Below are 22,429 nucleotides of genomic sequence, written 5' to 3' on the forward strand. Positions count from 1 at the left end.
CCGGGGCAAGATGCCGCTCACAGCTCCTCCCCGTGACATTTCCCGGCCTGCCCGCCCCTTCCAGCCACTCGCTAAATGAAAGATGCTTCACACGCGCTGAACTCCGGCCTGGTATTTTCCAGCTCCTCTCGGAAATGCCAAGTCTTTAAAATGATTTGCTGTCACGCAGTCAGATGGGGGAGACGGGCAACCTGGAAATGGTCTGAGGGAGGACCGTGTGCACTTGGGGCCTGGTCACGGGCAGCTGTGGCACTGTGCGGAAGCCACGCGGCTGCTCAGGGCGTCCGTCTCCAGCACCCTCAAACGCAGGTGGCACGAACGTGTTTGTGGAAGGGCTCTGTAAAGGAGTATGGGTGGCGAGGGCCGCTCGCTGGGCCAGCAGCCAGGAAACAGGAGGCTCACCAGTGTGGGCCAGTCATTCCCAGTCATTCCCCAGAAAGGGACAAGGCGGTCCCTTTCTATGGTGCGGGCAGTGACGAATCTGCTCCCTTTAGGGCTTTGTAACGGAGCCCTAAAATTCCAACGGGTGTGGGTAAATGGGGTGGGGGTCCCCGAAGCTATGTGGCCCAGAGATCCTCGTGATCGGGGAACCCATCAGAGAAGCTGTAGTGGTGGCAGTTGCGAGGACAGAAATCACAGTAACCACAGATGATGTGTTCAGCATCTGTTCTGTGCCGAGTCTTTCATGCACAGCATCTCTCCCCTCACCCGCATCAACCCCAGGGAAATCTCCAGCACATAGAGGCAGACTCGAGGCACAGAGACGTTCAGTAGCTTATCTAAGGTCACACAGCTCAACAGAGGTTAAGCTTCAGAGCCACTTTTGTCCAGCTCCTAAGGGTCCCAGGATTGCGGCTCAGGTCATCGACCCCCTCATGCTGGCCTCTGACCGTCCCGCCGGAGGCCCTGCTGAGGAAAGAGGCTCAGGGGGCTGGGGGTCAGGTCTCAGAGTCCCTCAAGAACAAGACATCGGTGATGGCCCAGGCCACACAGGCCTGCTCAGGACACTGGACAATCAGACTTCCTCCGCAATTTTGAGGGGCTGGATAAGAAGGGACCCTCGTGGTCTTCTGGTATCAAAATATCTGAGGCTGGATGAGCCCCTTCGAGGTGTGGGGGAGCCGGTCCCAAGGACTTCATGCCTCCCTCCCCATGATGGTGAGGTGACATTTGCCCGGGGAGGAAACGGACCCTTGGGGACATTTAGGACGTGTGAAGCCACAGAGCTGGGAGAGGCTAAGATGAGCTCCACAGGCACGTGCGTCACACTACCGCCCGTGTCCCCTGTTCCCATTCCTTTTAGCGCTGCTCCCAAGCGGTGATGGTGACCTAGGAACTTGGGGGAAAGCTAACTGTCCGCTGAGTGTAAGTATAAGGTGGTGGGTTTGTTACCGGCCCTCCGGGGCCTGCCTTCCTTCGCACATGGGATCACATTCCTGAACGTGAGAACTTGCTTCATGTCTGCCCCTTCCCTGGGCTGGGAGCTCTGTGAATGCAGGGGTGCGTCTGTCTCAGCCCTGCTGGGTCCCAGTGCAGGGCTCAGCGCCTGGCACCCAGCGTGCCCACAACCACCAGCTGCTGCATAAATGAATGAGCGCTCAAGGCAGCCTGCCTCATTCCGGGTCCGCTGTGATTGCTATGAGGAGATCGTCTATACAGCTATACAACCCTCCTTCCATCGCACTCCATGCTGCCTAGACGTGGGGACTCCCTCCGACCCAGGATAACCCTGCCCAGATCTCATCCCTGAGAGGTCTTCATCTACCAATTACTGGGATTTGACTCTGTCCCCATCCCAGGCTAGATGCTTCTGTCCAGTCTCACACGGTCTTCTCTACAACACCGAGGTAAGCTCCCAATGCCCATTTTACAGTCCAGGAAACTGAGAATCAGAACATTACTCCTCTCACCCGAAGGCACACAGCTAATCGTGATGCAGACAGGATGCTTGGCTCTGGCCTTAGCTTCCTCATCTGTAAAATGGGAAGGGGAAACTACCATCCCCAGCTTACAAGGGCAACGGTGACGGAGAGTCGTTCAAAATTATCAGTTGGCACCGAGGGTTTCAACGGTCCTCTGAACAGCAGGACAGATCTCAGCTCTCTGGTTCCTTTGAATCAGCCCCACGGATGGGACTTCTTCACAGTCGCTGTGATGCCAGGAGAGCCTAGTCCCAGGGGGCCTGTGACATGCAGAGGGTGTGGGAGGGCTGGTTCTGATCTACCAGCATCCTCTGCCCTGGCACTGCACTGAGTCCTTTCTGGCCAGGGTCTCATCTCCGTTTCACAGCATCCCTGTGATGGGGCCTGCTTTGTACCCCATTCTGAAGATGAGGCAATCAAGGCTCAGCAAGGTTCTCTAGCTTGCCCAAGGTCACACAGCCAGAGGCAGAGACCTTCATCTATTGCATCAGAAAGCCCATGCATGTCCTGCTGATGGTGCTGACTGCCCACTGAGAACCTCCTACACGTCAGGGCCTACGCCTCTCGATCCCCTTGTAAGAGTGATCCCGTCAAGCCCATTTCCCCCCAAGAAAACTGAGGCTCAGCGATGAGAAGCACTGGGGCCAGGTTTGTGTGGACTGGAAATGGATTCCGCCTGACTCCCACCCCTGGGCCTTTGCTCTGGTGGCCCCAGTGGGGGGTGCAGAGGAGCACTCACCTCCTTGATGAAGTTCATGAAGCGGCCACCAAAGCGCCAGGCCTTGTGCCGATGGCACTGCAGGGAGTTCACAGTCATCTGGGGTGCCCGCTGGTAGCACACGGATACGATGTGGACAGCGTCGTACAGTAAGGCCGCGTCAGTCTGCAGGGGAGGGCCCAGGGCCTGCCTGAGAGCAGATCCCAAGCCCCGAGAGTCCTCGGCCCCACCTGCTCTGTCCCTTTTCCCCTCCATTGCCAGATACATGGGGTCCCGGTGAGGGAAAGGCCCAGAGTGACCCGTCCATGCCCCCAGGGAAGGCCAGGCTTGGGGGTCCCTGCTGTTCTGCAGACCCCCACCTCCACCCTCTGTGGCTCAGACCTTCTCTTTCCAGGACCTCTCACCCCATCCCTGCTCCCCTAGGCCCTGCCTGCGCCCTTCCTTTCCCGCCCCCCAGCCTTCAGCTGGCCACAGCCTTATCCCCGTGCTCTGAAACAATCCGTTTACAAGCCTCCACTGCCACCCTTGATGTGGGGCTGTGTCTGATTCCCTTGTGTTCCCGGAGCCTCGTCTAAGGTCTTAGGAAGGGAAGGGGTAGGAGGGAGGAAGAGATAGGGAGGAAGGAGGGAAGGGCAGAAGGATGGAAGGAAGGAAGAGAGGAGAGAAGAGGGAAGGGGGAGAGAGAGGGACAGAGGAAGGGGAGACCCCGGATCTGACCCCCTGGCTGGGTACCATCATCACTCCGTCCAACAGGCCGGACTCTGCCCGGGGAGCCGCCTGCAGCCTCTCCATGGACCATTTCTCCACGATGGCCGAGACGTGCGGGTTGTCCACGTTGAGGATCCGGAACCCGGTCAGGTTCACCCCCGAGTAGCGGTAGGGCTCCAGGTCTAACGCATAGAGATCCTTGACAGAGAGAGAGGTTCAAGTACATAAAGGCGTGGCTGCTACAAACCCCATCCATCCGCCCGCTCCCCGCCCCCCACCCCATCCCACACTCAGAGCCCAAGGCTGCATCTCCCAGCAAAACCCTGCTCTGCAGGGGCACTGATGTGGGGCTGCCGGGGACACCCTCCGCCTGCTGGCCGCCCTCCCGTATGCACTGCTGGACCTCTGGCCAGTGGCTCGGCCAATTTCTTCATCTACGGAATGGGGACTGTGGCTCTTTTATAGGACCCAGTGCAGAAGGTCACACAAAGGCCCAGCCCAGAACATCAAAGGAGCTTGATAAAGGTCATAACGGTCATTCCCAATGATGGGGGAGCCCACTTTGGGAGGACAAAGAGCACTGGGTCTGGGCATCTCCAAGTCACCCAGAGGGAAGCCCAAGGGAATTATTTTATCTGCTCCCAAAAGACTAGTTTAAAATAGTCCTTTCTAGCTTTTGCACTGAGTGAAGGAAACCATCAACAAAATGAAAAGGCTCAGTGGTACTTGCCGACGATAGTACTCGCCGACGATAGATCCGATAAGGAGTTGACACCCAAGATGTATCAAGAACTCCTATAACACAGTAACAACACCACCACCACTGAAAGCCAAAACCAGGTAAAAAAATGGGCAGTGACCCTGAAGACACACTTTTCTAAAGAAGACGTGCAGATGGCCAACAGACATGTGAAAATTTGTTCAGCATCAGTCGTCATCAGGGAAATGCCAATTAAAACCACCACGAGCCCTCACCTGACACCTGTCAGAATGGCTAGAATCAAAAAGGTAAGAAACACAAATGTTGGTGAGGACATGGAGAGAAAGGAACCCTCGTGGACTGTTGGTGGGAATGAGGTGAGGCCACTGTGGAAACCAGTATGGAGTTCTCCTCAAAAATTATACATAGAACTGCCCTATGATCCAGTGGTCCCAATTCTGGGCATTTATCTGAAGAAAACAAAAAATTTAATGTGAAAATATATGAGCACTTGTCCGTGCACTCCATCGTTATTTATAATGGCCACGATGCAGAAGCAACCTACGTGTCCGTCGATAGATGAATGCATAAAGAAGATGTGGTATGTGCACACAGAGAAATGTAACCCAGCCGGTAAAAGAAGACAAAATCCTGCCATTTGTAGCAACACGTCAGGACCGAGAGGGCATTACGCTGAGTGAAGTAAGTCAGAGAAAGACAAATACCATATGATGTCACTTGTATGTGGAATCTAAAAAATAAAAACAAAAGAAACTAGCAGATACAGAGAACAAACTGGTGGATGCCAGAGGGGAGAGGGGTGGGGGCATGGGCAAAATACGTCAAGGGGATTAAGAGGTACAAACTTCCAGCCATAAAATAAATCAGTCATAGGGAGGTACTGTACAGCATGGAGAATGCAGTCAGTTATACGGTCATGACTTTGTATGGTGACAGATGGTAGCCCAACCTATTGTGGGGATCATTTTGTAACATATAAAAATATTGAATTGCTATCTTGCACACCTGAAATGAACATAATATTGTAGGTCAGTTATAATCCAATAAAAAAATAAAAAAGAGTCTTTCTGCTTGGGACTCAAGGAATACCGCTGGCTTCTGTCACAAGCCAGCCCTGCCTCCTAGGAGCGGCTGACTGGCAGTCAGTCCATCTGTCCACGCCAGGCCACGTTTGGTCTGGTGCAATGGGTAGGCTCTGGACTAAGGGCCAGGAAGACAGGCCTCAATGCATGGGGTGGCCCAGCTCCAGCGCCTCCCTGCAGCTCCAGCTTCGCGGTGAGGCAAGGAGGCAGAGAGGGGGTGGCGGGGGGAATGGGGATGCAGAGGGAAAAGCCAGGCGCTGAGAAGACGTGGCAGTGGCCAAGAGGTGGCAGGTGGTAGCTGGAGGAGCAGAGCTCTGTCCTGTCAAGCAACACTCCCCAAGCTTGGAAATGAGACGGAAGGAGAGCACATCTCCTTTCAATGTCAGATGGAAGCATCACTTACCTGGCCCACCCTGGATTGTGAGATTCTCTGGAAGGATGCGCCTGGGCCTCACCCCCCTCTCAGCTGCTGGTTAAAAGCCCAGACTCCAGGTTAATTCGGGGATTTTTGCCAATTGGAGAGAGAAGCCCCGATGTTGTGGTTTAGTGCCCTGTAGGACATTAATCCACTGGGTAACTAACAGAGCAGTCTTAGTCTGTGTTTCTCTCTCCAAATAAAAACTCAAAAGCTCTTAGAGCCAGCATTGCCATCCTACTGGTTCCCTTGCTAATGAGCGGAATCCACCTTTGATACATGTTTATCCAATATTTCCATGAGTCATTTTTTTACTTTTTGAAAATGTAACATACTATGATCCTCTAGACTGGCCCCTTCCTACTAGTGGGGAAACTGAGTCCCAAAGTTGTCCTGGACAACTGCCTATTCTTTTCCATGCTCTGCCTTCATTAAGGTGCCTTCTGTCCCGGCCCCTGGTCCATCCTCCTTCCCGGGTCCCTTGACTCAGACGCTCCATCCTGTGCTGGGGGGGTGGCAGTGCGCCCCTTGGGCTGTACTGTCCCCCGCATGGCCAGAGCCTTTGGGAATCACACCCAGCCCGTCCTCGTCCACGCTTCGGTTAACTCAGTGGTGACATGAGGAACAGAGCCCAAGCTCATCCACATGGCACTGGCTTCCTCCCGTCCCTCAGATGCCCTTGATTGACGCTCAATGCCTCCTGCTCCTGCTGCAAAGTCCTGCTGCATTCTTCTGGAATGCACTCTGTTGTTTTCTTCTTTGAAGGCTTAGGGAGTAGGGAGTAGAGGGGAGGTGTGGAGCAGACTTGAACCCGAGCAAGAAAAGTCAGTCCTAGCCTTGCCCAAACAAACAGGGTGCTGATTCTAGGCCAGGACTTGGGATGGGGAAGGGGTCAGGTAGGAGCATGAAGCCCACCCTCTTCAGCAGACGAGGGGGTCTCAATGAGCTGCCAGAGGGTGCCTGTTCCCGTCTCAGTGGGCAGCGGACAGTGGGCACCAAGCTCAGCCCTGCATGTAGAAGACACCGACCCATCTCAATAACCCCCTGTGAAGTAGCTTCCACAGTATTCTCCTTTTACAGATGAAGAAGCAGAATTTGCACCCACGTCCCCAGTGGTGTGCGGGAGCTGGCTCACATGGGCAGGGGAACTGCTGGCACTCCCTCCTGCCTCTCTGTGCGACCAGTGACATCACACTGGTGGCCTGATACTGGCCATAGTGGGAGTATTTACAGCATGGAAATTAGAAGCACTACAAATCCAGGGTCTACCCCCTGCCCCCCTGAGAGTTGGTTGTGCGCTATTGTCTGTCTTATTCAAAACGCCTGTGCTTTGCTGTCCCCAGTGGTTGCCAAGCACATACTATGCATCCAAATGGATTCTGGAGCTTTTTGGGGGGAAGAAGGATTCTGTGTTTCTAGAAGCCCCTCATCTAAGTCATTACTCCTGACGGGGCTTAGCTGGGGACACATGAGGAATCAGAGAGGAGCAGAGGGGAGCGGGAGGGCACGCCCAGAAGGAAGCCTCTCTCCCTACAGCTCCTTCCTGAGCACAGCGCATGGAGGCCCCCGGGCAGCGGTCAGGAGCACAGCCGGCGAGGCCGGGCCATCCGGGTTCTAGCTGCATCTACTCTCCTTTCCTCGGTAGCCTCATCTCCCCAACGTGGGAGGTGATAACAGGACCCAGCAGGTGGGGTTGGATGAGGAAGAAATGGGTTAATGCATGAGCTCAGAAACATGTCCGGCGGCGCCCGGAAGACGTCATGTAAATATTTGACAAATATTTCCATTCTGCCTTCTCTGGTAGCTGGGTGTGACAGCCACGGGGTGCGGCCCCAGGGACATTCCTCGTTGTTAGGAGGCGAGGCACAGACTGGAGTCCTGTCCTTGCCTTACCCGTCTTGGCAATGGAAAGCCAATCACAATGAGCTAATAGCCATGAGCCCCTTTCTTACGACGGCTCGCATCTCCACCTTACACCAGGATGGTGTTGCTACCACCCCATTTCAGAGGAAGGAACTGAGTCACAGAGAGGTTAGGTTTCATGGCCGGGGAGCAGTGGGGTCCTCCTGGGCCCTCCCTCTGTCCTGCGACCAGCTCTCAGTCCACACAGCACGCAGAGGGGTCTTTCTGAAGGATCAACACCCCCCCCCTCACTTCTGTGTTTATGGACCCTTACTGTCTTCTGCTCAGAAGAAAGCACAAATTCCTTAGTGTAGTTTACAAAGCTCTCCACCCTGCCAGCCTCGTTTTTCTTCCCACCCCCTCCAGTGTTTGTTTCAGGGACCAAACCACTTTTGCTCCCTTCTTCCCTTCCTCACTGGCCCCCATCACGCAGCTTCCCATCCCTGTGCCGCCATTTGTGCCTGTTCTTATTCTCCGGCTGGGATGTCTCTCTTCTCAACCCTCTTGGGTGGGCTATTCTCTGAGATTCTACTCATGGCACCTCTTCCAGGAAGCCTCCCCTGACTGCTCCTTTACACATGTGCAACAGAGTGGGTCAGGGGTGCTTCTGCTCTTACCCTGGGACCTCTTGGCTTTGGCCCCTCGGATAACAGCTATTGGCGTCTATGTCTGTGTCCTGCATGCGCCTGTCACCCGAAGTGGAAAGAAGGGTCAGCCAGCTGAGTCGCTCTCTGGGATACCTAAACAGCGCTGGGAAGAGCCTGGGATGGAAGACTAGGATTTCACATCCTCTGCTCAGGGGAAGCTCTCAATGAAGCCTGAGGTTAGGAGCGGTTTGGCAAGTCACCTGGGGAGGAGGGACAGACCCTTAAGGAGACTGCTTTAGTCTCATGAGATCTTCCCCAGATTGCCTTTGAAGACGGCAACTAAGGGGAGATGGAACAATTTTGTTTTGCAGAGTGGAGAACAGGAGTTTGGAGCCAGAGCTGAGTTGCTGGGGCCACAGGTGAGCAGCCGAGGTCGGCCCCCAGGGGGCGCCCTCCTCCCGCCGCCCCTGCATAGGTTGGTGGGGACAAGGCGCAGCCTCCTCTCCCAAACAGTGCTGGCCTAATATCTAAGGCCTGAAGGATGCCAAAAGACCAGGCTGCCTCGGGCCCCCATGACTCAGTGGGAAGGGTGGGGGCCTGGATGCTGGTGGCATCCGGCCGTCCAAGTGGTCTGCTGACACTCTGAGCCTGGGGGGGAGCGAGATGGGGCGCCACTGCTGGGGGCACCTCCCTCCCTGCCACCCTGAGCCCGGGGTACAAAGTGTTATAGGACTCGTGGCAGCCAGTGTCCCCGCTCCTGTGACAGGGACAGGGACGATGGAGAGCTGCTGAAGAGGCCTCTCTGTCCAGCCCCGAGTTTCTGTCCAAGCTGCCCCGCACCGAGACCCTGAGTGCGTACACGGTGAACTGCACACAACCTTGCCGCTTGGCAAAAAGTTGCTATTCTCGATGCCAAATGTTGACACACTGAATTCAGTATCGACGAGGGACCTTTTAGAAACATTCAGCATAACATAATAGACTAATTCATTAGCACCCCATGGGTCTGGCTGGGTAGAAGCTGGAGCTCGGAAAACATTGCCTTAAGGAATGACAGATGAAAATATCTTTCCCATGATATAACTGTTATTGCCGGGAAGTGGCATTAATTGTGATTGCTTATCTATTAATTTATTATAATTCTTTTTTCACCTCCAGGCTTTTACCTACACATGACATGTAGCAGGGGCTCAGCCGGGGCTGATTAACGCGGGGTTATCTGGGAATGGCTCAGAGCTGGCTGGGACAGATAATGGCCGCTGGGGTAATTAAAATGTCTTCGGCATGAAAGAAGCAAGTTTGGAGAATTTTTTAGGGGTGAAGCATTGGTGACGTGGGCTTCCTAAAGGGAAGGAGATAAATGCCAAATGCCACTGCCCTCCCCAGTTGCAGCCTCGCCTGACCAATGGGCACAGAGAGGCAGAATCACGAGGTAGATTCTGAAGCCAACAGGGCCGGAGCTGCAGCAGGACATGGGCTGGGGCGGAGGACCCGAGGGGCACAGCTGACGCCCTGGCAGGCGGACGGCTGGGGGCAGTCGGGGGACACGCTGGTGGAACCCCTGATATGCACACACGCATACTCGACTGCAAATTGCAGAACTCTTTGTACGCCAGTGACTCTCTGGAAAGGTCCAGCCTCCCTGACCCTCAGAGAGGCCCGGGGAGGCTGGGCGGCAGGCTGGAGCGGCCCCGCACAGGAGCAGAAGTCAGGAGCCACGGCCGCTACCACTGATCCACCGTGAGGCTCTGGGCAAGTCACTCAACCTCTCTGGTCCCAAGTTTGCCCATCAATCAACAGGGAGTGAAAACTCTGCCCTGTAAAGAGGAAAACCAGCGACGTGGAGAAAGGGCTTTGGAACCCGTGAGGTGTATGCAAGGCTGGGATTTGTGGAGGCTCATTTCCCCTCGTTACTGTCAGCCACTGTGCCTGGACCATCGTCGTCGTGTGTGGCCAGAGGAGGCCAGTGTGACAGGCCCCCGCAGGGACCTGCTGCTCCCAGCAGCTAAAGATTCTCCCTGGGCTCCCTTTTGTGTGAGTGGCCTCTCTGGGCCTTGGTTCTACTTTCCTGTAAAATAGGGAGACTATACCTCCTTTGGACAGTTGTTCCGAATTTTGCACCAATTTCACACATTAACATCAGGCACTCAACATACTTCACACTCCATGTGACAATGCTATGTGGTGGTGCGGTTGCTGCGCCCATTTTGTGGATGGGAAAATGAGGGCCAGAGAGGCGAAGTAACTTGCCCCGGGAAGTGGAAGAATCTCGACTCTAATGCGGGCAGGCTGGCCCCCGAGTCCACCGTGGTCCCTGTTGCTATGACTAGGGTCTTGAAAACTTCACTGTCTGTATTGTAGTTATTCATTCTTTAGGCATTAATGAGCACCTGCTGCCCGCCAGGCGCTATTTTGGCACCAGAGATGCGCAGGTGAATGGGCCACGGTGCTTGATCCTTACGTGCATGAAGGGAGCCTACCAGCTGGTGGGCTTTGGGTTGGATCTACTCTGCACGCTGCCTCCCACCCAAGTGCCTCGCTCAGTACATGCAGCTTTGAGAGCATCTGTGTCCTCCGGAGAAGGGAGTAACTGAATGCCTGAATTAAGGAAATGAACAAGTAAGAGAAGTGGACACTGTCCGGGGCTAGAGGAAGCCCCAGGGCACTAGGACGCTGCCCTGAGCCGCCCTCCGAGACCTCCAACCTTGACCCCAGGAGGGCAATGGCATTCATGTGAAGAAACTGGGGTCACTAGGGAGATGCCTTCTCCAGAGTGTTGCCTGAAAGGTCGAGCCAGGCCAGAGGGCTTAAGGCCCCAGAAGTTGGTCTCCTCACCCTAGGAGCCCAGGAAGGGAGGGACAGGGACAGAGCCTTGGGGCCCTGGGATGTGCCCCACCGTACCTTCCCAGCCTTCCTCCTCTGCCTTCTTTCCAGCTCCAGACAGAGGTGGACCACAGGAGATCTGGTAGCCTCATCCTCCAGCCTATAATAACTTCCCAGGATATAGCAAGGCACGGGAAAGTCAGTGTGGGTGAGCAGAAATCCAGGAGGGACTTGGGGGAAGAAGGTGCCTGATCTCAGTCACCAGCTCTCAGCATCCCATTCTCCCAACGTGACTCCTGGCAGGTCCTCACGTCTGAGCTCTGGATGAAGAGCATTTGCAGGGCAGTCCTGGAGTTCTGCCCGGGCACAGGGTATGCGGGTGTGCAGCAGGGAGGGAAATAAATGGTGTGCTGGTAAATGCTTAACAGCCAGCTCCTGGGGGAGGGGAGGCTAAAAACCCTCGTGTGTAGTATTTGCTACCTTCCATGGTACGAATATTCCTTCGACCATGGCCGACTTCAAGCTACCCACGTGCTGTCACTGAATGTGGATGTGCGAAGAGATGAACACAATGGGGTCTAGGAATCAGCCAGAGCGAGCCAACCCCCGCAATCCCATGAGCCGCTAACTTGCCTCCTGCCTTTTGCTTATGCTGTTCTCTCCGCGTGGAATCCCCTTCCTCTTTGTCCTCGGTGAACTCTTACTGATCCTTCAAGAACAATTTAAGCATCTGTTTTCTTGCCTCAAGTCTCCCACCTTCCACCAGCCCCTCCATACCTGGTGTCGCCTTACACTGTGCCCCATGGCCACCTGTCCAGGCCTGTGAGAGCACAAGCTGCCGCAGGAGCCGGACGCAGAGGTGCCGACCGCTGATGCAGATGGCGGAAGCTTGTTTCGGCACAGGACGCTTAGCGGTGCTGTCGCCTGCCCCAGAACGGGGCTGGGTGGAACGCTCCACCCGGGGTCGCAGGGGCGGTGCAAGGGTGTCTGGCTCCAAGGCAGGGTGGCTGGGGGCTGGTGGCCCTTTGGCACAGGGATCCCTTCATTCTGCTGATTTCAGGCCACAACTAATTATCCTAATGGGTTTAAATGGCCCTAAATGTTCTCAGAGTTTGGACAGGACCCATCTGGAGCCTGCAGGTGGGCTGGGCCGGCTGACAGCGAGTGGGCAGACTTCAGCAGGGATGTGCAGAAACCCAGAGTAGCAATGCCTGTTGTTGTGTGAGGGCTGAGACGCTCGAGGGGAAGCGCGTGGGCTGAGAGGCCAAGGCCATCAGAATAAGAACAGCTAATTCTGCAACAGCTCTTCACATGAGCCAGGCAGTGCTCTCAGCATTTTACTTCATTAGCACATTCGGTCCTCCCAACCATCTACGGAGGTGGAAGCCATTATTGTGCCCATTTTGCAGATGAAGAAACAGAGGCAGGGACATGGCTAGTAATCAGAGGGGCTTGTGCTTGCACGGGCAGGTTGAGATTCAGTGCCCTTAGTCAAAACACGATGTCACTTCTCAAAGTGGGCGGGCCGCAAAGATGTCCCTGTGTCCCTGACTGGGGCCACACCGAGAGCCTTAGGAGGCAAGGCCAGCCTGAATCTCCTCTAGTTGCACCTGCTGTCCCCACCGGCTTGACCTTGCTCTGAGGGGGTCCCACCCCAACCCGTGCCACGACCCAGAGGTACGTTACCAGAGTGGTGAAGATAAAGTGGTAGTACTCCGTCATCATGCCCATGGCCATGGCCTGCGGGAGAGCAGCACATTAGCAGCCTGTAGGGAGTATCCGAGAAGCCCCCTCCCCACTTGCACCCCAGCAGGGAGGGCTGCAAAGACTGGCAGGGAGCAGGTGGCGTTAGGGGAGTCTGGCTACTTGCAGGGGGCTATTCTCTGAGACCACACCCCCCTCAAGTGACAGTGCCCGGCTGGTAGCCAGCAGTGAGCTTCGCACAGGAGCGTGCAGCAAAGTCACCTGGCACAGGTTACACAATGCAGAACCTTGAGCCGTACTCTGTGAAGGTTCCAAATTCTGCAGGGCTAGGCCAGGCCCCATCGTCCTGGCTTTTCAGGAAGCATCTCTGGGCCTGCCACACTTAGAGAAACACTGCAGGAATCAGCCCCAGACCGCCGCTGCAAGGGCCCTGACTCCACCTGGCTGAGCTCACCTGCCTGGCTCCAGGGAGAGGTGTGTGAAGCCCAGCCCCCAGCACCCTCCAGCCAGGCCCAAGGAGGAGAGGCTGTGGTTAAGGCTGAGCCTCCCAGCGGGGCTGAGACGGCCAGGCTTCCCCAGTCCGGCTGACCACAAAAGCACCGTGGAATCACTACCACATACCATCATGAAGCCCACGTTACGTACATTTATGTATTTTATTAGAAATCTAGAATCTATAATACTAATGAGCATAATGCATTCTCTGCAAAGATATTCTGGGCCCAGTAAGTGCTCTGGAGGAAAATGCTGTCACGGGCTCACTTGGCAAATGCCACTCATTCGCTCTTGGAGATTCGCAGCCCGCATCAGCAGGTTCGAGGCTCGGGGCGAGGCTTCAGTCAATGGATGTATTTACCTTTGGGGAGGGCAGTGTATAGCAGGGCGCAAACTCTCCAATTTTAATTCTGGATGTTTCAAGTTAGGCAGACGTTGGGAGTAAATTTTGACTTTCTGGCTGGCTGACCTTGGGTCCATTCCTTTCCCCGAGCCTCAGTTTCCTCACCTGTAACCTGGGCATGATAATCCTTGCCACCTCCCAGGGTGGTGGCGAGGGGATACATGCACCCAGCCCACAGTGACTCCTCAGCGAACCTGAGTCGTGACTGTCTCTATTACTCCGTGCTGGAAGCGGGGTGGGGGTGGTGGCAGGCGCCCCGAGAAAAGGGTTAAGGGACTTCTGGGGAACGTGGGTCTCCTCCACTGTGACTTTAAAGATGCCCCACACCCGGTGCCGACTGAGCACTGGACCCTGGGCTAGACTCTTTCCTTGCCTCGTCTCAAAAGAATCCTCTGTCACCAGCTGAGGTATGGACCATTGGCTCCACGTACAGAGGAGGAGATGACCCTGGGGCCCCTTGCTCTTGGGAGCACAACACCCAAGGGCAGAAGCAAGATTCAAACCCCCAAACGAGCTATCTAATGGCTGTGTGAAGGAGCCTGGGGGAAGACACAGGCTGCCAAGGGGCTGCCACCCCTCTATGACTTGAAAATGCCCCTACCCCCCAGCCCAGCACCCATCTCCCTCCACTCTGTGTCTCTTCCCCACCGCCTGCCTCTAGCAGGATCATGAATATAGAGCTCTAGGCAATGCCTCCTTCAATCACCAGGGACACTTTCTGTGACCATACAGCTGCCTTTTACACAGAGCACTGGCTCAAATGTGAGCATTTGGGGTTTCGGCGGCAGCAGCCTCGAAGGGGGCTCTAGGCGATTTTGTTTATTTCTCAGGTAGCCGGCAGAGACTGCTCTTGTCCCCAACATGCCACACCAGGCTGCGTCTGGGAAGGAACAGAGGTCCATCTGGCTGGGAAGGAACAGAGGTCCATCCGGCACCGAGAGCCGTTTTCCTCCCCCACGGCTGCCGCACAGTCGAGCAGATGGTGCGGGGAACTTCAATAAACCTCCTAGTAATAGGGGAGTAACACCAAGTGCGGCAGGCTAGGGGGAATTCATCACCGAAGAGGCGGGGAGGCCCTCCTAAGGGAGGCCACCCCGAGGCCTCTCTGTGCCCTCTGAAATGTTCTGTCCTGTGTGCCTTCAAGCCCCACTAGGCAGCCCCTGACCCCCACCAGCAGGGATGGCATGAAAGGGAGCATTCACACAGCACCTTCCAGGTACCAGGCTCGGTCGGCTCAACCCTGGTCTCGTTCCATCCTCACACCAATCCCGAGCTTAAGGACCACGCTGCATCCATTTTGCTGCGGCTCAGACAGGCTCACTGAGGCCACTTCCTATCGCGGGGTCTAGCCGAGCTCTGGCCGGCGTCACGACCATTCCTTCCGTCCCTCCCGCTGGCTGGCACTCACGCACCTGCTTGAGGATCTGGGCGGCCATGGTGTGGCTGCAGTCGAAGATAATGCGGAATTCACGACCCCGCTTCATCTCCTTGAGCAGGGGGCGCGAGTCATCAGAGTCGAGGGGGAGCTGGCGGATCTTCAGCCGAATGTTGTACCTCGACGGGGCCATGATGAGCTCCTGCAGTCGGATGAGCCCTGGGAGGCCCCGGGGTGCAAAAGACACAAGTGTGCGCAGGCATGCACAGCTGCAGACGTCCATGGACTCAGGTGTCCACACATACCCGTGGCCACAGGTCTGGAGACACATGCACACGCGGACACGTGGCCCACAGAGATGTGTGCAGGTGCGTGTGCACAGACACAGCCATGTGTGTCCAGACCCAGGCGCCTGGATGCCCAGACAGCCATGTGCACCAGGCTGTACACATATAAACACATGTTTACACGGACATGCATGTTGATACGGATACACGCCTGGGCTTATTTACACATGTAAATAAAGGCATGTGCACATACTGAAACACACACACACAGATTCAAAAGTGGGCCCACCTGCAACATCGGGAGGCATGTGTGGCACAAGGGAAGCCTCCAGGCTCCGCTGTGCCAGCTACTGTTGAACTGTCTGAGACCCAGGGACCGGCTGCCTCAGGAAACCCAACGCGTTTTTCTAGGCTCAATGCGATCACTTCCTCCAGGAAGCCCACCCTTACTGCTCTGTCCAGATAAGACCCTCTCCCTCCCCCAACCCGGTAGGCTCGCCCCCAGCGCCTCATCTCACTCCCCACCCTGGGTCCCCCACAGCCTCTAGCACAGGGCCTGGCACTTAGGTGGCGCTCAACACAAATTTCCATAATTGAATCGACTCACTGTGTTTTTCTCCCCGCCCTGAAAAATCCATTCTCCACCTTGGCATTTTGCAAAGCCACTTAATCTGGGGACTTTCAGGGAAAACTGAATGTCACTTCCTGGAGACAAATGGCTTACTTAGGTCTAATTAAGTTCATTTCCGTTGCTATTTCAAGGTCCATTCTTGCAGACTCCTCTCTGTTTAGTCTGGGAGCAAAGCCTGCTTGCTGCCCTCTGTACTTCTCCCCACTGCAGGGAGGGGTGGAGCCAGCAGGGGCCAGGGTCCCATGTAGGTGATCCCCGCCTGCCCATGGGCTCCCCCTCCCCCCACAGTCAGGGCACAGTGTCTGTGTCCTAATTGCGCTGTCCGTCAGCCACACTCCACCCCCCCAAAACAGTACCTGCTTCTCCTCCGGGGAGCAACGCCTCACCTATGCTCAGACCACGTGACTCAGGAGGGCTCTATCCCCAGCTTTGAGGCGCACAGCATGGGGCCCCAGCCTGGCTAATCACCACATTCCTCTAGGCATAGGTACAGGCTTAGAGAGATGGGTATGTGACACCAGCTGGTCCTATCAGATGCCTTCCAGAAAACATGCCACAGCCACTGGTAAGAGATAACCCCTGATCCAAATAGAGAGGAAGTAATTCTAGTCATCAACACACAGAACCTGAGAAGGATTCCAAAACCACACAAGTCAGGACAGGTGAGTCCTGATGACACACACTGAGCCTCTGAATCAAACAGTACCTGAAGCTAAAATTACTCCTGAACTTTCCAGTAAATGCAGCCAACAAAACCCACACCTCCTTTTGTTTGTTTTTGTTTTTTTGCTTAAGCTAGTTTGCTATGGATTCGTTTGCAATCAACTATTTCAGTGTCCCCGATCTGGACAGAGTCCCCCCACACAGCCAGCCTACTTTGAGAGCCTTCCAACAGAGCATCTGGGTTTCCAAACCCATTTCTGATACAAATGCCTCGCTCTGGTCAGCCTCTCCTTTCCATTCCTGAGGGCTGGACCCCAGGAAAGCGGTTTGAATGGTATCCATCGTTCCCCTCTGCTGGGGAGGACAGAGATATATCCTCGTGATCTAAGCCTCCCAAGGAGCTTCCAAACAAGCATTGCCATGGCCACAGTCATCAGGACCCTCCTCCCCCCAGGCTCCTGGAAGGCTTTGGACCCAGGTGCATGGGCTGGCAGAGGGCTCCGGAATCCCAGAATGGTCTGTATCAAACAGGGGCCACCGTGCCTCCTAACGCCAGACTCGATGGAGAGCGGACACAGGGCATCAGCTGATCCTCGAAGGGGAGGGAGGGCCCGTGAGCTTACCCTCCCTCCCCAACTAACCCCAGAAACTCTCAGATAGGCCGGATGCTCCTGCCCGCTCGCACCTGTGACCCTGGGAGGCGCCAAGCTTTCACTTTGCTCCCACTCGCTCAGCGTTCAGAGTCATGCACGGCGTCGGGAGGCACGTGGGCTTTGGGGATCCAGGACATGAGGACAGGGACAGCCTGCATGCTGGAGCAGAGGCCACCAGAGTCTTCTTGTCAGCCAAGTGCACTGCCCCATGTAATACACAGTGACCCACATTCTCCAGCAGCAAATGTCAGACCTCCTTCTCATCAGTGTATTCCCAAAGGAGACCAGAGCTCGTCTCAGCCACCACCACCCTCCCGCCCCCTCAACAGAAGACGAGGCTCTTGGCTTGCCCGAGATGAGCTTTCCTTCCTGGCTCCTTCCCTAATCAATCTCTCTCAAAATATCTGCAGTGAATCATGGCTGTTGAACTCAATGCTTTTCACTTACAAAGCACTTCTGCATATTCATTACCCTCTTTAACCATCTCCCTGTCCTCGAAGGCATGCAGAATAGAGACTTTTCTTCCAGTGTTACAGGCAAGGGGACTGAGCCCCACAGAGGTTATGCGATCTGCCCAGGTTTTGCAGCTTGCCAGCAACAGCATCAAGACTTGAGACCCAACCTGTTGGCTGGCTCCTGGATGGGGGCCCTTTTCTCCACCCCGGTTTTTTCTAAGACCCTTCCTTTCGTTCTTGACATGAGTTTGTCTCTGTGTGCAGATTAGGTTGTGACGGTGACCACAGGGCAAACACGGTTGGTCCTGAAATAATCGTTTGTGATATTCTGTAACTCACGATCTGGCATCCCGGAATCAGGTGCCAAGCCAAGGGCCACAGCTGCTCACATTCCTGCTTTCCCTCTGTTTTTGAGTACACCAAAGTCACATTATAAACTCTCCAACCGCAAACCCTAGCATCTGTGTTTTGCTTCCTGGCCCACAGAGGATGTCTGCCCCTAACAAATTCCACCTGTCGCAATATAAGCTATATTATGGCAATAAAATAATTAAATCCTCCGGAGTAAAAAAGCTCTTGCCCATGCTTTTCTCTCGCTCCTGCCTCCTGACTGGCCCTGGTGCTTCTCTGTGAGGCTCTGCACGGCACTAGGGAGCTGTAACAACTCTTCTCTCAATGGCATGGACCTCTCTGCATCATCATTGGTCGTCCTTATCTACTGGGTCTTGGGTACATTTAGAAACAGTTCTCCCTCAGGGCGCCTGGCTGGCTCAGTTGGTTGAATGTCTGACTTCAGTTTAGGTCATGATCTCATGGTTGGGGAGTTCGAGCCCCGCGTCGGGATCTGTGCTGACAGCTCAGAGCCTGGAGCCTGCTTCAGATTCTGTGTGTTTCTCTCTCTCTATCTTCCCTGCTCACTCGTGCTCTCTCTCTGTCTCTCAAAAATGAACATTAAAAAAAAGAGCTTTCCCTGCAGTAGATTGCAGTGATGACCCTAGCTCTTCACCCCTCCCTAGAGCCACACCACTGGCCATGTAACTTCGCAGTGACCTCCAGCTGTGGGCAGGTGACCTGCCCCACTAACGACACTGGACTCAACCACGTAACCTGTGTTGGCCAACGGGGTATTGGCGGGCATGACACATGCAGCCACTTGAAATGGAATTGCACGCCCAGTTTGATCTTTTGCTTCTCTGCCATCGTCATGAGCTGTCTGGGCCAGCCTGATGGTGGAGGAGGGGCCAGGTGCCCCTGTCCTCTCCGCCAGGGCCAGTTTACACCAACCGTCAAATGACCCGCAGGCAGGTGAGTGATCCGGCTGAGACCAGAACAGCCACTGGACCAAGCTCAGCCAGTCACTGACCCTTAGTCGTGAGCTAAACAAATACTTATTGTTTTAAGCCACTAAGTTTTGGGGGCAGTTTCTTACACAGCATTATTGTAGAAATATGGTAGAAACAGGTGTGCCCCCTGCTAGTGTGCTGAGAGAGCCATGATTTTGCTCAGGTGGTGGTGTGCCAGTCCCAAGAGATGGCTGGTGATTGGTTAGGGGCCAGTCAGTGGCGGGGGCACCTTGGTGGCTCGGTCAGTTAAGCGTCTCCAATTTCAGCTCAGGTCACGATCTCATGGTTTGTAAGTTTGAGCCCCCCATCAGGCTCTTGGCTGTCAGCACAGAGCCTGTTTCAGATCTTCTCTGCCCCTCTCTTCCTCCACCACTCATGCTCTCTTTCTCTCAAAAATAAACAAACATTTAAAATGTTTAAAAAAAAAAAAAGAGCTGGTCAGTGGCAATCCCTTCCCTATTCGAATGTGCTTAGAGTAGTGGGCAGACTCGGTGAGCTGTACAGATGGTCTGTTGGAAGGTTCTGAGACAGATTTTCGTTCTTGGTAAGAGGCATGAGTCACATTAAGAAAAATCCTTTTGGCTCCTACCCCTTTCCTTCTGCTTCTTGGGGTGCCATCATGTGAGGATGTGATGGTCAGAGCCACAGCAGCACTCTTGCGACTGATAGGGAAAGCTAGGAGAACCGCAGGGATGCCGACCCAGCGTCCTGCCTCTGTTGAGCTGTTAAACCAGCCCTGGAAAGGCCCATCTCTAGACTTCCTGTCAGTCAGGTAATGAAGTGCCTATTGCTTGAGTCCGTTTGAGTTGAGTCATCTGTGACTCCAGCCAAGGCATCAGAAAGCACACAGCCCCCAAAACAAATACAGCCAAACCCTGCTCTGAAGTGTTCCTCACTCCGGGGGTTTGATGACCCACAAGCTGTCCCTTTGACACATCCTGATTCTGGGAGCGTGCCTCCCACTCATCATCATCAAAGCCATATTATCATTTGAATCCCTAGTACCCACTGTGTTCCTGACCAAACCAATGCCATCACTGACTCCCCCATGTTTTTAAATGTTTGTTAAACAGAATCCAACCAAACTGAAGATCAAGTTGAACTAAACTGTAAGTAAAGTCTGTTCTGACTGCTCTGTGTCCGTGGCACTCCAGCTACACATTTTCAACATCCCTCTGCTCACATCCAGTTCTTCCCTTCCCCCACGGTCCCCCGCCTCCCCACTCCTGGTCCCAAGCTCTCTTCCAAGAAGCTCCTCGAATCCAGGCCTCCTTTGCTCCTGCCCGGATCAATCCGGCCACCTGTGCTTGTCTTCTTGCTCCGGGCTCTCCCTGCAAACCTCCCTGAGCGTGGCTGTCATGGCCGCCTTCTGCTTTCATTATTCTACTTCTTTGCTCAACGATATTCAGTGGGTCTTGGCTGCTTCCAAGGTGAAGTCTGAGCTCTGAAGCTAGACAGCAGAGACCCTGCACAGCCTGATACGCTCTGTTTATCTGACCTTTCCTCCCGCCCTCCAGACTTGAATCTTCTCCCCCAGCCAGGCCCTGCTCTTGAGAAGGCGGCAGTGCAAGTCCCACCCCCTCATTTTTGCTGGCGCTGTCCCCACCTCCTGGGATGCCTTCATGACTCCCCACCCTGTCTATCCACCCTCAAGGCCCAGCTCACATCTCTCTTCCACTAGTAAGTCAGCGCAGATTAGCCAAGGCCACGAGGCTTCCTCCCCGCAAGGGCCTTGGCGCTGACTGTATGTACCTGTCACTGGAGTCTTAGCTCTGATGGCCTGGAATGACCAATGACCTCTGGGTACGCACTCATGCCCTTATGATACGATTAACTCCTCAAAAGAAGATGGGATCACCACATCCTCATTCTTCTTCTTACCAGTGCCCAAGACTCTCTTCCTGCAAAACTTAATTGTAACTTATTTCATCTTGATTTTTCAATTCAATTTAGTTCAGTTCAGTTCAACATGCATTTAAAAACATTTACGTTGTACCAGGCTCTGTGCTAAACCCTGGAGGCACACAAGGCTCATGTCTGGCTGGCCAGAGAAGGAGGCTCAAAGCCACATCATCGTTCCCAGCAGCGTGCTAGCACGGATGGTCCACAGGGCTGCCAAAAACATGGGCGGGGACCTGGAGCCGGGCGCCGGCGCCCCTCGGTGGCAGACGTCTCATGCTGGGGACACTGAGCCCGGGTGGGGGCCCTGCCTGCCAGGAGCTCCTGTCTGGTACTTTGGGCATAGCAGGAACTCAGCAGATGCTTGTAGGAGCCTGCGTTAAATAGACAACTTTTCTGAGAGATTCTCTCCCTACGATTCCCACACCCCATTAGGAGGTAATCAAGAGCTGACATAGAATCACAGGCAGCAGAGAGCTGGAGGGCTCTTTCCAGGCTCGATGCGATAGCTCTCCACTTGACACGTGGGCAGAGAAGGGCCAGATGGGTTAAGTGACTTGCCAAGGTCACTCTCTCTTAAGAGGCCAGGCTAAGAAATGTCTCGGGACTCAAGTCTTTGGATAAAAAGCGGAAGAGAGGGAACAGCTAGTGAGTGTCTGAGCCGGCACGCACACTCACGAGCCACTCTGGGCCCAAAGCCTGTGCTCACAGCCAGCACGGGGCCAGCACGTTTGCGGCAGACGGGAACATGAGCCTAAGAGCAGGGGCAGGTGGGGCATGGCTGTGCAGGGGACAGTGCAGTTGCTTGGTGGCTGCAGGGGCAGAGGCAGGAGTGTGGGGAAGGTGGGAGTGCGGCTGGGGAGCCCGAGGCTGCGGATGAGTGTGGGGGTGAGTGTCGGGAGGGGTAGACACGGCTTAGGTGTGAGTGTGACTCCTCCTCTGCGGGCAGCGGAATTGGGCAAGCAGACAGGAGCCTGGTCCTGGGGCTCTGTCCCCCTTGCCCCCCGCCCTCGGCCCAGCCAGGCCTGGCCACCCACCTGTGCTGTCGTCATAGACCACGGTGGCCGATCGCCACTTGAGGTACTGGACCAGGTCGAGGATGGCGTGGCTGAGAGAGGCGTAGTCGGGGTAGAGGTTCACGTAGAAGGTGTCCTTGTTGTCCAGGGGGTGGTGTTTCCAGCGTAGCTGAATGTGGGGCACCTCCAGGGCATTGCAGATGGACTGGACGGCGTTGGTGCAGGACCCCTGTGACGGCCCGAAGATGGCCACCACGCCCAGCGCCAGCTGGTCACAGGCTGCGGGGGAGCGAGGAGGGGAGACAGGGAGCGAGGGTCAGTGCGGGGCCTCACCCGGCTGCGGGGGGCGGTGGGCATGGGACCACGGGGATTCTGACCATCCCACGAACACACCGGAAAAACAGCAAGCAGAGCCCTCGAGGGCGGGTGACTGGGGCCTTCTCTGAACCTGCCTCCTCATCTGGGAGCTGGGATTGCGATCGCCCGGGGCCCGTGGGACCACAGGAAGGCGGGGTGAGATCACGCACACTAGACCCTCAGCACTGCTTGTGGAACTGAGATGGGGATTACTTTGGACGCGATGGTCACTGTGGTGAGTGCCCCAGCTCCATCACTGGCCCTGTTCCG

General features: G+C 55.1%; 1 protein-coding gene across 1 annotated transcript in view; it reads right to left on the reverse strand.

The window, feature by feature from the left end:
- Positions 1 to 22,429, reverse strand: part of GRIK3 (glutamate ionotropic receptor kainate type subunit 3) — a 230,191-nt gene that overhangs the window by 56,209 nt on the left and 151,553 nt on the right. The window contains exons 3-7 of the mRNA XM_077753181.1: positions 21,824 to 22,081; positions 14,893 to 15,074; positions 12,565 to 12,618; positions 3,373 to 3,546; positions 2,662 to 2,805 (exon numbers count right to left, since the gene is read on the reverse strand). Of these exons, the coding sequence (XP_077609307.1) occupies positions 2,662 to 2,805; positions 3,373 to 3,546; positions 12,565 to 12,618; positions 14,893 to 15,074; positions 21,824 to 22,081 (812 nt within the window). The remainder of the gene's footprint in view (positions 1 to 2,661; positions 2,806 to 3,372; positions 3,547 to 12,564; positions 12,619 to 14,892; positions 15,075 to 21,823; positions 22,082 to 22,429) is intronic.

This window comes from Crocuta crocuta, unplaced genomic scaffold (genome assembly GCF_008692635.1).
Source record: "Crocuta crocuta isolate KB4526 unplaced genomic scaffold, BGI_CrCroc_1.0 scaffold303, whole genome shotgun sequence".
Classification (NCBI taxonomy): Eukaryota; Metazoa; Chordata; class Mammalia; order Carnivora; family Hyaenidae; genus Crocuta; species Crocuta crocuta.